Source organism: Perna viridis, chromosome 2 (assembly GCF_037379345.1).
Source record: "Perna viridis isolate PV_CMFRI_1.1 ecotype Kerala chromosome 2, ASM3737934v1, whole genome shotgun sequence".
NCBI lineage: Eukaryota > Metazoa > Mollusca > Bivalvia > Mytilida > Mytilidae > Perna > Perna viridis.
The window spans coordinates 15,966,775-15,981,143 of record NC_142446.1 but is presented as its reverse complement, the minus strand read 5'-3'; the positions used below and the strand labels follow the sequence as shown (position 1 = coordinate 15,981,143).

The 14,369-nt window shown below is 30.6% G+C and overlaps 1 protein-coding gene across 3 annotated transcripts in view; it reads right to left on the bottom strand.

Annotated features, from left to right (window-relative positions):
• LOC148623813 (poly(A) polymerase type 3-like) overlaps nucleotides 1–14,321 on the bottom strand; it is a 40,448-nt gene extending 26,127 nt beyond the window's left edge. For all 3 annotated transcript variants that reach the window (XM_088565974.1, XM_088565977.1, XM_088565976.1), the window contains exons 1-7: nucleotides 14,220–14,321; nucleotides 5,777–5,935; nucleotides 5,354–5,420; nucleotides 4,101–4,185; nucleotides 3,666–3,775; nucleotides 3,279–3,332; nucleotides 1,556–1,667 (exon numbers count right to left, since the gene is read on the bottom strand). In XM_088565974.1, the coding sequence (XP_088422100.1) occupies nucleotides 1,556–1,667; nucleotides 3,279–3,332; nucleotides 3,666–3,775; nucleotides 4,101–4,185; nucleotides 5,354–5,420; nucleotides 5,777–5,935; nucleotides 14,220–14,221 (589 nt within the window). In that variant the 5' untranslated portion in view covers nucleotides 14,222–14,321. The remainder of the gene's footprint in view (nucleotides 1–1,555; nucleotides 1,668–3,278; nucleotides 3,333–3,665; nucleotides 3,776–4,100; nucleotides 4,186–5,353; nucleotides 5,421–5,776; nucleotides 5,936–14,219) is intronic.
• Between the last annotated feature and the right edge of the window lie 48 nt (nucleotides 14,322–14,369).

Below are 14,369 nucleotides of genomic sequence, written 5' to 3'. Positions count from 1 at the left end.
TTGTGTTTTTTTGTTAGAGTGTACTTCATCCGCAACTTCAATTATTTTTATTGAATGGCGTGTCAATGGCTCTGAAGCCTTAGATAACCATGTTTCCGAAATCGTAAACATGTCAAGCGTGGGCACCCATTTGTGAAATAAGCGGGAAATTCTTTTGATGAATTGGTCATAATTACAAGCGGTAATTAATAAACAATATTACCTGGTATTACAAAAAACAATAAAAAATAATTGTTACCTGTAAATTTGGTTGCAATTAGCCATTTAGATAACACCTTAACTGATTATAATTTGAGCCACATGCGAATGTGTTACGAGATATGGTAAATGGGTATAAATTTGCATATTACAGGGGCCGATAACTCCGGAACACGCGATAATGTCTTTCCAGTTCAAAAGAGTTTTATTAACGTATCTTCGAAAGTTTGTTTATATATTTTATATATTTTAACAGTTTCAAAGTTTCAAAGTTTTTATTAACATCATCGTATTCATTCATGAAAGATAGCTGCACTGAATAATCTTCAAGTTCGATTGCCGGTTTGACTGTTTGAGTTACAACTTTCGTTGATTGCAGTTTACCCAAAATTTGGAATTAAAGCAATGAAAAGTGAACTAAACAAATCTAATGGAATGCATTGTTGATGAACATTTTTTCTTGAAAAATCCTTATAAGTGGAAGTGGACGATAAGTTGAGGCTGACACTTTGCTGAAAAAAATATCAACTCATAGTCCGAAAAATATCTTAGTAGCCCCAAAAATATGATTCTGAGGCATTATGTCATAAAAGTAAAGTATCTATTACACAAACTATCAATATACTTAATGTAGATACCCTTTCAGTAATACATGTATAACCAGAAAAACTGAACAAACCTCACTTGGTGATACCCAACTCCTCAATAAAAACCATATAGAAAACACATAAGCAATTTATGGCATTCACATGGAAAAACAAAATAAACAATGCACAATAGCATCATGTGATAAAGAATTTAAGACAGTTTCATTGAATTTCATTCATCAGTTTCAGAAGAGTTATGAATTAGAAGACAGTCTCCCATTGGTCGACCAATGACAAAATACATGGTTAGCATCAGGAACCTCCAATAGTCATTTAATAGATGGAAACACAGAATATGAGCATCATGTAAATTAGAATCTGTGAAGGTTTCATCATATTCTGTTCAGCAGTTTCAAAGGAGTGGCGTATTAGATGGTCCCCCACCCAATGACAAAGTCGATGAGGAAACTTGAAAAGTCATATAGATGGAAAAACAAAATTGAAAGTGTACAATGGCATCACGTAATAAAGAATCTGTGAAAGTTTACCGGTAATCAAATTACATTCAATGGTTTCAGAGAGGATTAGATTTTGGGACAGACGGACATCATGATCTAACCATGATCACAATGTACCTTCCACTTTTCAAGTAGGGGGAAGGGGGGATAATAAATATTAACTGATAGAATATTTGAGAAACGCAGGGACTGACTTGGTTGAAACTTGTGTAAGCTTAGTTATATCTTAATCTTTTATGTATATTTACTTACCATTTAAGCTACGGACACATCGTTCATTGAGATTCTTGAGTAAGGATTCACTCCGTAAATCTATGTCGTCTGTGATTTGTGGTAAAGCTAGTCTTGCAAAGGTCATGTCAAGCTGCAATATAATATTAAGAACATTGGTTCAGTATATTCAGTTTTTAAATACTTAAAATCAATTTAATTAATATTTCTTTACAATTTTTGTGTACAAACATTTTTAAGAAAACAATTTTGTATTATGATAAGAATTTTGATAAATCAAGTACTCATGCAGATGCAGATGCCAATCATGATTGTATGTAGTAACATACATTACAATTCTCAAATCTAGAGACTGCAATTAATACGGCCTTAGAGTAATTTGAAATTAATAAATATATTATTGATTTCTTTTGTGTTCTGCTAACGTAAAAACCTAGGACACTTCCTATTGATATATTTTTATTTATAGTTTTAATTAGAAATACAGTGAGCAATTTAAAAAAACAGATACCCCTTCATATGGAATAAACCTTAAAAGTAACACGTAAAACCCTTAAGCTGGATTATCTCTATTTGGAGTCCACTGTCAAAATAACATTCCTTCATGCAATCTACATATATGATGTATAATAATGCAATGAATCCAAATCTGAAACTTTGCTAAATGCATCTTAATATGTCATTCAACACAAAAAGCACATGTCTAGTTAAGGTAAATATTTTTAAAACTTTATATTTCACTAATAAAATAAAATAATTTAAAGGGAACAGCTTGATATAACCACATCAGGAGCAGTTGGGACAAGTGTGGACACAACACTGAAACTTGATACAGCTCTGAATTTAAATTGTGATTATATGTTTGACATATAAGCATTTGACCAAATGAAGTGGTAAAAATTTTTTTTAATTCACAACGTAACAAATTATGAATTTTATAAAAAGATGAGGAATATGTTTTCTTTCTGACCTTTTGGGCACTTAATTCTTAAATCATTTGAGCCATAGCATCTAAAACCAAATGAAACTTTACGATACAATTGAAACTAATCATTGCTTTTTACTCAAGATATTATATGTTTATCAAATGTTTAAGGGGACAACAAAAGTACCACACCATTATATGACTGTAATTCATTTTGCAGCCATATAAAAAGTATTAATAACATATTATGAAATAAGTCCACAGCTGTCAAAATAAAACTTAAAATAAGAAATTCATACATTCTTGATCCTTAATATATCATGCAGGGCAAGCTGGCATTAATTTGCTTGAAGTAATCGTCATTTATTAAAATTTAAATTATCCTGTGGTACAGCTTAATACCAGCATTAGAAATCAATGAATATCAAAATTACCAATTAAAATGTTACAATCAGTGTGTAAAATTGTTTCCAAAATGATATAGCTGTGATCGCATGTTATAGTGAAAAATGGAACATTATATGTAGAATACTGTACTCAGAAGCACTTAAGTTTCAGGGATATATAAAATGCATTATTGAAATACTGACTAAGCATTCTTTGATAAGTGATATCCTAGATTATGACATTAGCGGATATTTAAACACTGTCAGGAATTTTTTCCTTTCTTCAAAGATTTCAACAATAACGAATAGATATCATTGCATCTAATACTGAGAAATCCTAAAGAAATTATTCTATAACCAATAAAGAACATGTACTACTAATCTTACATTTTCAATTTTATTTCTATCAAAACTTTAGAAAATAGATATTCACCTCAATCCCATCAAACTCCATTTTAATGACAGGTACAAATGCTTCCTCAATAGCCTAATAAGATAACAATAACATATTACATATACAGTTAATTATTCTCATCCAAAGGATGCAGATTACTGATGGCCATTATGTAAGGTGTGTGATTAACTAATTAACCAAAAAATACATAAACTGTGTGTACTTTCAATCACATCCCCGTAACTACAACTTAATATGAATGGTAATGGATGATCCCAAAATTTGATAAGAATTAACAAGAAATGACATAGACAGCAATGTTCACCAAGTTCACACAGAGGTTATCATTACAATCAACTTTTCTCCTGATTTTAAATTGAAGCTCATTTTTGTGTATGACTTGATTAAAAGAATAGAAAGTCTTACTCTTAAGTCCTTGACTTCTGGTTGTTCCTTTAGTTTTTCATAGAATGATGAGAAGAAATCTGATCTATCAACATGTCTAGGAGCTATACATAGTGTATCTATATCAGCACCTAAAACATAATTCACATTTTATACGTTTATCATTCATTATTATTGTGAGATTTCCTTACTTGTGCTTGTGTTGCAAAAAGGAAGAAAAGCAAAGTGAAGATGACCAATGATAATTTTGTTTTGACAATTACGACAACTGCATGTGTGTACTTAGTTCCTGTTGTCTTTTCTACTGCAGAAAAAAATTTTTAGTTAAGTGAATCATACCTCACACCTACATTGCCTCACTTACTACACATAACTGATAAGTTGTTGAGTTCTTTTCAAGATATTATTGCTTTCATGTCACAGAAACATGCATGTTTAAGAGAAAAGAATTCTTACCTTTGGTATGAACACCAAGTCTATAAGACCCAAAAGTGCAAACCTTTCCACCAAAAGAATCAATTTTGTCTTCAGGGATATTGTTCTGCAATTAAAAAAACTGACACTGTATTTAAATTAAACTTAATAATGCCCTAATTTCAATAAGCAAAACCCACCTACAGTACAGGAAAATAGCAATACAACAGGAACAAAGATATCACCTTGTATTAACATTCTATGCAAGTTTGGCTGATACCTATTAAATGAATAAAGAAGAGAAGAAAATGCCATACAGTATATAAAATGTCTATATGTGTTTACCTAAGTCATAATCAGCACAGGAATTTTTTTTATTTTGCACTTATCAAAATGCAAAACAAGAGGAGCAGGATCCCCTTGATGTGTTTTAACTGAATTTGTGACCTCGGTGATCTATCTTTGATCTAAATTGATAGAATTCTTAAAATTTTGTAAGTAGATACTTAGTGCCAAGTTTAGTCAAAATCTGTTAAATACTACATCTAGTGTATTCACAAAGGTGACAGAAGTTGCTACTTCAATCTTTTGTTCTTTAATTGGCATAAAGATAATTAAAGCAATATGTATTACTTAGTTTAGTTTACATAAAACACTACAAAACACTATAAAAAGTGTAAAAAGGAGAAAAAATGTAACACTGACAAAAAGCACACACACTCACACACAGTACAATCCATCATGCTAAAGCTGCATACAAAATTTACATCATTTCCATGATTTAGCTAATAATTCTGTAATGGATGGTAGTATAAATTATATGCCTGATGATAGGCAGGGGATATTACTAACATGATAACTTTCTCCTTTGTGTTTAGTTTTAATTGTGACAACCAATACATGTCTAAAGGATCCTACGCTTATTAAGTTTTTGCCTGTTGCACTGTAGTAAGTATGGATTGTTTTGACATAGACTGGCTGGTCAATTGCTTGATCAGTAATCTACTTTTCCTTTGAACTTGTTGATGGATATTTCTCTATCTCTTGTACATGACAAGATATTCAAAACTATCTGACAAAACATTAGGAGTGATTGTGACGTCACCACATAGGATCTTCTTTCAAGTTTTGAGTGAAAATGATATCAAGCAATGTACATTAAAATAATTAAAATTGCTCTTCTTGGATTACAGATAAACAGAATAGTAGATACTGACAATATCATGTGGAATATCTCATTCATCAAATAGTCCAATCTTGTCAGTATAAAGTAACTATTATTCTATATGTCTTACCTTTAAACGGCTTACATCTTTTATCCATTCCTTGACCAACAAATTTATCTTGTATAATACATCCATCCTATACAGAATCATAAACATATGCATTAGTAAAACAAAAAAGAGCATATTCCATTTCGTATATAATTTAACTGATTAAGTATAAGTTTACAGTAGTGTGTGATTAGTACTATATTCAACTTTAGAAATTTGTAACTTGGATATTGGATTATCAATATAAAATTTTACTTAATTACATTTTTAATGGAAGTATATTTACTTCTGTTAAGGGATAGGTGAATAAAAATCTATTGATTTTTTTTAAAGTCAACAACACTGTACACTCATCTCACCAGAAAACAGAAACTTTAAACAGTTCCATTCACGTACAATTGAGATGTTAAAATGTAAAAGATTAAATATAAAATCAAGTACTACCTATGAGCTAATTCCTCTTCACTTTCAAAAACACCATATGGTCTCATAGTCTCTTCAAGCTTGGCAGTAAGCTTTAAATCCAAAGGTTTAGGAAGGTCTAAATTAATTGGGGAGGTTACCCCTGGATAATTTTTCTCCTCAACAGAGTCAAGGGCCATCCTGCAACAAAATTGAAAAAGTCTAACTGGAAATAGCGATAATGATTTCCGATTGGTTGGCTTAAAACAACTGCTATTTTTATCAGTGGAAAAATACAAATGCTTATTTTGGGCTTATGTCCGAAACCAAAGTTCAACTAGCCCCTAGGCTTTCAGTATTGTAGAATTCAGTAGCCTGAGAGAATTATTACTAGAAAAAGGCTTTGCGCAAGTGCAAATTTTAACCCCTTGATCCGGTTTGCACATGTATTCACGAACTTTAATCCTTCAGCTGTTAGGCTAATTTCTATTGTTTTATTGTGTACTACTGAATAAAAAATTTTTAAAATGACTAATTGTGCTTACTGTGTATGAATGAGCATACACATGTATCTCTTTTGCTATTGATTTTAGACCAACAAAATTCATATGTAAAACAGGGTTGGGGTAATCGTTAGTAATCTGTAATCAACAATGAGTTCAATTACTTGTAATCATAAATCAATTACAGCTTCTCAAAGCTCAGTTAACATAGATTTACGTTTCAATTACAGTCAATTACATTTTGGAACATTGGGTTTAAAATGGAGTGCATTTGTGTAATTTTAAATAGAAAAAAAGTACATTTACTTTTGATATTTTAATAGAAAATATGCTAATGAATCAAATATGCTATCATGTATTTTAATACATATTGTTTTAAATTGGTTCATTATCATCACAAGACAAATCTAAATTTAAAATATTTCACTAAATGTGTTAACAGTTTAACGATAAATTTATTTAGTATTGTCCTTGATTGTCCATGAAATTAATATTATAAAACAAACGGAAACAAAAGTCAGTCTTAATATCTGAAACAGTGTAGTTATAAAATGATGTTTGAATAAAAAAGTCTCAATCGTAAAGATTCATAATGATTTTAAACAAAACAAACCAAGAACTGTGTGTTCATATTTAAGTAGCAGTCTTTGTAAGAATCATGAAAATTCTGTAAAATGTGATACACTGCAAAAAAGGCTGCATATTTTTATTTTTGTTTTTAAGTTGCTTTAAAAGTCTATATGATGAAATGAATAATTATTCATTCCAATTTGTCTGCTCTTAAGAGACAATCCACTTAGAAAATCCATTTGTTTTATTGTATTTTAGTGTCATATACAGAGTTATCTCCCTTAATTTGTATTCTACAGAACATTCTGTATAAATTTTATCTCCTATGAACAAGGGTTATAAAAAAAGCCATGTGATACTTTCTGTTTATTATAACATTTTAAACAAAATATCAACGAGTTTCCCTACAGCCTGAATTGCTCACCTGGTTGAATTTGCCTTTCAAGAACAATAAATTCAAGAAGAATTTTGACTCAAGAAAACTATGGTAGGACTTTCATAAGGATCATTCACTAATTGAAAGTTTCTTTATACCTATCATAGTTTTGAAGATTTTGACTGAAAACTGTAAAAAAAAAAAACAAAAAAAACAAAAAAAAACAAAAAAATCATTTTTTCCCCTTTCAAGGGCAAAGCTCTTACAAGGAGTCATCTAAAAACTTTTATCCCTGGAGACTTTTGTAGGCCTTATAATAAGGATCATTTCAGCGATTAAAAGAATTTGGCTAAACTTAAATGTTTTGAAGTTATATATGAAAAACTAATGTCTGACCCCTCTTTCTATTTTTAGTAACAGCGGCCATGTTTTTCAATGGATCAAAAGTCCCCACATCAGTTCTATGCAGGATACCCCATGGAACATTCACATCATGTTTGGTTCCAATTGGTCAAGTAGTGCCATGGCATGGATTTCAATAAATTTTATTTCAACAGGAGAAATTAAGATTTGAACAGGTGAAATTAGATTTTTCGACTTTAGTTTTGTTACAAAATTCAGATTTTAACAGGTTATTTCATTGTAATGCAGCAGTGAAATTGGCCTGATGCCTCCTCTTATTCAAAACCCTGCATGGTAGAAATTTTTTGCAAGAAATAACATTAAAAATAGCAAAAAAATGACATGACAAAATTGGCTAAACCTAACAGTTTTGGAGATATGTGAAAAACTATTGTCTGACCCTTATGTTCAAACTCCTTAAAAATAACAATTAGCTAAACTGTGCCCAGTTTATGCCAAATAAATAAAAGGAAAATGGAAGAAAAATGATAAAAGCAAATGGATACTAATGGTGCATTAGTGCACATGATAGCTAGAACATTTTGCAGAGAATCCATACTTTTAAAAGACTTATTAGCATTCTTGATTCTAGATATAAAACTCCCTCTGGGAAACAATTCTCAACTTAACACTTAAATAGAATATTTGAAGAAGTTGAGTCTAAATTGAAAGACACCTTGAAATCTGTAGAATTTGTAAATCCAACAGCCAACTTTGTGATGACTTTTCACAAATGATAATGATAAAGTGCAACTCTGATATCTAAGTTTTGTCAATATGTGAATTACACTTTGATATGGCATTTGAAATTGTATAAATGTTTTTCTCTACATAAATATGTTGAACATTATATAATTTTTGTTCCCTTCTGAAAAAGTTATCAAAAATAATCGAAAGTAATCATCCATTACATCTTTAAAAGTAATCGATTGTAATGGATTACAAATGATTAAACTAGTGTAATCAATTATTAATTGATTACATGAAAACAACCCATATAATCAATTTATTATCAATTACTTTTGAAAGTAAAAGTATTGTTGAATGCTAGTTTCATATTTTCACATTATTTCCATCACCAATTTTTATTTGTCCAGGTACAAATAATTGTGAGATAATAAGAGCTTTGATGATGTAATACTTGGAACATAAAACTTCATAATAATTAAACACATGCAAACATTAAACTTCAGAATGCATTTTTCACACTTTAAAAAGTTAAAAAGTCACAGGTACTGTAAATATCAAGATATTGCACAGGTAAGTCAAAAACTATGAAAAAGGCAAAGAATGCTGATAAAAAAATCATGATCAGCCTTCTTTTCCATGTATCTTTTTGTTTCTAGAATAATGATATTTATAAAGCCATCACCAACAAACATTTTGAGAACATCTAAAGGAGTTCCATGTGGCCCAACGTCAGTGTTCAATTTGGTTTTTTCGGTAAATATGTCTGTCATTTTGTACCCAACCATTGCGGAGATTGTCAGGGAAATCCCTACTTATGGTAAAAAATATTCAAATTCGGCACCATTATCTTTATTATTGTTGACAAAATTGGCAACTTTATCATCCACACTCCATTCAACATCTGCCATTTTGAGATATTTTTCATCAATTATATTTACTTTTGAGTTTATACTCGGTATTCATAAAACATCAGAGAATCTTGAAAATACGTCAGATTTCAATCAAACATTAAATTTTTTTTTATTTCCAATATTATCGCTTCCAGAATTACCTCTGTTGCCTAAAAATGACCATAAACAACTGACTGCCGAAAAAGACAATACATGTAGTTGCAAATAGCAGCTTAAGGGTTAATGCGATTAAGAAACAAACATTAGATTGCTTTGATAATTAAATACATCATACCTTTTGCAATACAAAAATAGAATAATGTCAACAGAATGATACCACTCAAGTTTTATAAAAATGACATTTTCAGTCTTACAATTCCTTATGAATGCTGGATATTTCAGCCCAAGATTCAACGTAACTAGGCAGCTGAAAAGGTGGAAAAATTTATTAACCTTTGGGAGTGTTTCAGGTTTCTGCTTTATGTTATATTTCAATAAGGCCAAATAATCAAAGTGCTGATTCTACTAGAGGTTTTTGATTCTTGTAAAAGTTGTAGCACAAACAAAATTTCAAGGATTGCATGATGTTAAAAAAAATTGTGATCATACATTTGCATTATAAATATTATTGAGAACTGACTTCTTCCTAATGCACAAACTGAAAGTAAATCCATACTACTGATCCAACTTCACACACATTTATAATTTTAGTTCCATTTCACATTTTCCCCCAATTTTAAACCTACCCAACAGCTGGGATTAAATATAACTTGTTTTATTAGTCCCAGTCAAAAGTTACGTGCATTTACATGTACATTCAAACAATATATTAACAGAGTATTTAACCTATATTAAAATCATACTTAAAGAAAACCAATTTCAGCCTAACAAAATGATTTCCTTAACACAAGATTTTCAAAAACTAGACAATTTTATCAATTTGAATTTCCCACCAATTTTACTTGGTTAAAACCACTGCTCTTCACTTCCTGTTTATAAATGGTAAAATATTAATAATAGGATGGAAAATATGACTTATAAGTGTGTTAAAATGAACATGCTTAACACATTTTATGCTTTTAGACACATTATTGCAAGAAATAAATTCCCTAAATGCAAATTTATTTCTAAATATCTTTCAAGGCCAAAAATGAGTCCCTCAAGTCCAGAGTTGAAAGGAAGACTAGTCCTTAATTTTTTTGCAGAAATAAAAGAATATTATTGAGCTGATCTAATTAATTGCAAGAAACATATTTACTAGTTATAAAAAGGTATTGAATGATATAAAAGGAATTATTTTTGGACTACATTTTCGTGTAGTATTCAGAAATAATAGGGAAGATCCAGTGATGGACTGGTGTTAAAAAGGTATCAAGGATCAAACCCCCCCAAAAAAATATGTGTGGTTCCAGTTATCTATTTGAATAAAATAGGGTCAAAAGGTTGGAAATTTATTTTTGTTTTCATTTTAACTTTTTTAAACAACGTGCGAGAATAGCTAGAAATGTAGCTAAATCCTGAAGAAGATGGAAGTGTTCAATAAAAATATTAATTACAACAAATGATCAATAAAAAACCTTCACAAACAGGAATGAAACATCAACAGGCTGGAAATTTTGGTCTTTCAGTTGTCTCCTTGCCACAGCCGCAAACAAGTGTGCAGCCATTGTTGTTTACTATTAAGAAAATACCAAATCTGGTCTGGAGAGGTAATGAAAACATCTAGATTACTGAAAGCGGGAAGGGTCTCTTGTTTTTTTTTCTAGTTTATTATCCACTTTGGCAAAAAAGTCTAGAGTCAGCAGAAAAAAACTAGGATTTGTCAGGCAACTGGAACCACAAATATTTTTTTTGATTTGGCCTAATACAAACAAATGTTTTAGACAGGGGAAACCCAAAACATTCCCTAAAAATTGAAGGATAAATCCTACAAATCCAGATAATTTTGCCATTTTTTGTCTAACTTTTCACTACCATTCTGACGTTATATTGTGGGAATTGGGAGAAATTTCAAACTCAGTAGTGTATAACTTGCTCTTAAATATATAGAAATTCCTCTAAAAATTCATCATACCGACACTTGAGAAACTATATCATGGCTAAACACTATACCACTATTTATTGAAGATCAAGAAATAGCCACAAATGCAGCCTATACAAAAACATTTCAAAGATGTTGATGTTATCTGCCATAATTTTTATATCTATGAATTAGGGACAATTAAGGCTGTTTCCCAATACCAAAAGCATGATTACTTTCTCATTTATTTTCCCTAAAATTCCCAAAGTCAGTGTTCACCAAATAAGATTTCTATTTTAACTCCGAAATTCACTTTGCCATTTTTTGTTAAGAAAGATGTCAATTTTAGGACTCATATAACTAGCTGTATGATGAATTAAATTGACTTACAATGAATCACTGACAATATGCAACTATATCAATTAATTTTAGTTTATTCATGGAATCCATATTGTATTGATATTGTTCTGTGTATTCTCTATTAATGTTTGTGTTCATTCATTGAGCTTTGAATAAATAAATAGAATTCTAATTCCACAAATTTCCAAGTATTTTTCAATAAAACACATGCACCTTTTAAAAAACAGTAGAAAAATCACTGATTTGTTCTGAATTACTTGGACATTTTCAAAAAAGCTACTTTTGGTTGAAGAGATAGTGACAAAATCTTTGCTTTCTATGGCAAATCCAAAAGTGTTTGATCAATTAAACAAAAAATCTTGAATGCCTTCCTCATATTAATTTTTATTATATCTCGTGTGTAAGTTGTAACAGAGTACTAGTACTAGACAAAAAAAAAATGCTGTGCTCGATTATGGTTCATCATTACCTTTTAACAAATATGGCCCCAATTTCACCTCTAATTTCTCTCTAATTACATACAAATATATATATCTAGAAAATTTTTAAGGCATAGAATCAACTAGATATGGAAAAGGTACATCAAGTTAATGTTAAATTAAATAAAAAACTGACTTGACTTTTGCAGGGATCAATACTTTCAATTCTGCAGAGAGTGCAAAAATAAACAAACACCTAAGTAACAAGCTCCATATACTCTTGTCTTGCACCACTTCATATTTATTACGATTCAAAATGTCAAAAAAGCAGAGTCATCAAAAATGCTTAAAATTCCAATAAAAATTGTAATTTTAGTAGCAAATATGGTATCAGCCAACAGGTAAATGCTTCAGTAATCAAAGTTGGTAAGTACATCATGCACGATTTGAACTTTAAAGTTGTTTGAAGCGGTTTAAGGGCGGTACTCAATAGTACTGCTGAATCTTCAATTTTTTGTATGGCACATTGTTCTGACCCCAACCCCACATATCAATATCCAAATAAAGAGAGGAGGGTTGTAAAGTCAGAGGAAATTCAGACTAACACCTAAGATTCACTTGTTAATTTCCACTCATTTACACAGTTTAAATCACCTAGTGTGTATAGGTTGCTATTGTCCTTCAATTGACCAGCATGTCCATGTGAATAGAGTTTACCTTTAATATATAGGCAGTGATTGGGAGTACCGCGCGCCATGTGCCATAGTTGCATTTCTTCTTAAAATGGAACATTAAGTGATTAATGTGTCGTGTCATGTGCATGAATTAAGTTTCCATCATTGATGGTAGTTTTGTCCACTACTTGTGACAATAAAAAATGCATGAACGTGTCTTTTAACTTTTTTTTGATTAGCTGCAGGCGAAGTTTTGATGGCTACAATTTTCGAGATGATTTGAAGACCGGGGAATGAAACAGTACTTTATCAATTCTTTAGATTACATATTCTCGATCACTTATGCTTTTAAAAGAACAATAATAATTGTTTTAAAGAATAAAAATTATTTTATAACATCAGAAAAGCATGGACTGGTGGTCCCATTTGAAATTGAAAATGTCACCAAAGACAGTTTTAAGCTAGACCCAAAACAGAAGAAATTATATTTTTCAAAGCCTAAAAAAAATTTACAATTGTAATTACCAGAATAAAACTGCTATCGTTGTAGAAACTTACTTGGCAGTTGGACACGATTATGTACCCCCTAATGAAAATATTTATAATGGTTGAGTCATATTATCTGGACCAGAAGCACCCAAAAAAAAATCCAAAATCGGATTGCAGCCATACAAAAAAGAAAACCAGACTCAATCCTATCATTTGTGATAAGCTACTTTGATAGCAAAGTTAGGTTCTAACTGATGGGGGACTGTGGACTATGATAAAGCACTAGACAATACATTAGTATAAAAACTAAAACAACAGAAAAAGAGTGATTTGATGTGACAATTAATTGACACATTGATTGTTAGCTCTTAATAAACATTTGATCTGCAGTGTAAATTAAAGTTTGTTTATGTTGCATTTGGTCTTCAATATCTATGTCTAGCCGGCCTTAGCTGCTATTCCAAATTTTGTCCCATGTTTTTTTTCAAAATGGCCCATTGAAATTGAAAATGTCCCATTGAATTGAAAGGTAAGGGGGCCATAGTCCCATTGGCAAAATTTTAATCCCAATCACTGTATAGAGATATCAAAACCATATCCAGGCATAGTTCATTTTCGCCCTCTCTGCAAAATTGATAAAATTAAAACAGCTGAAGTCAAGCCAGTTTTTGATATAAATGTATGTAAAATGTATGCAACTACCTAATATCTAGGAGATGATATTCACTAAAATTCCTCCTAGATACACAGTTTTGTATGTACGGCTGTAGTCAGAGGGAAACATTGGTAGTGAACTTTCTGCCATATTTGTCGAAAGGTAATGATAAGCTTTAAACTAGGCAAAGCATACTCCACATGGCCAGTTCTTTCCTAAAAATATCTCCTTGATGAAGGAACTGATGGTTAGTACATATGAAATTAATATATATTTTTTTGCAGTTCAACATGTACTGACTACTGACGTACTGTAGTCTGTAGACCTAGTAGAATCTCTCAGAAAATTAAGCGGTATTTATTTATAAAATGATTCCACATAATCGAACTTATATTGGCATGATATAGATTTAAAATATTAAGGAATATTTTTCTTACATAAAAGGCTTATTCAATCGGGGAACTTGAGTCAAACGCTAAATATCTACAAAGTTCATTGTAACATTCATTATTTTCTGTTCCAAATGGCGGATAGTTTATGTTTAGTTTCGTAAATAAAATAAAAACTGCTTTAGGCGACTGTAAAAG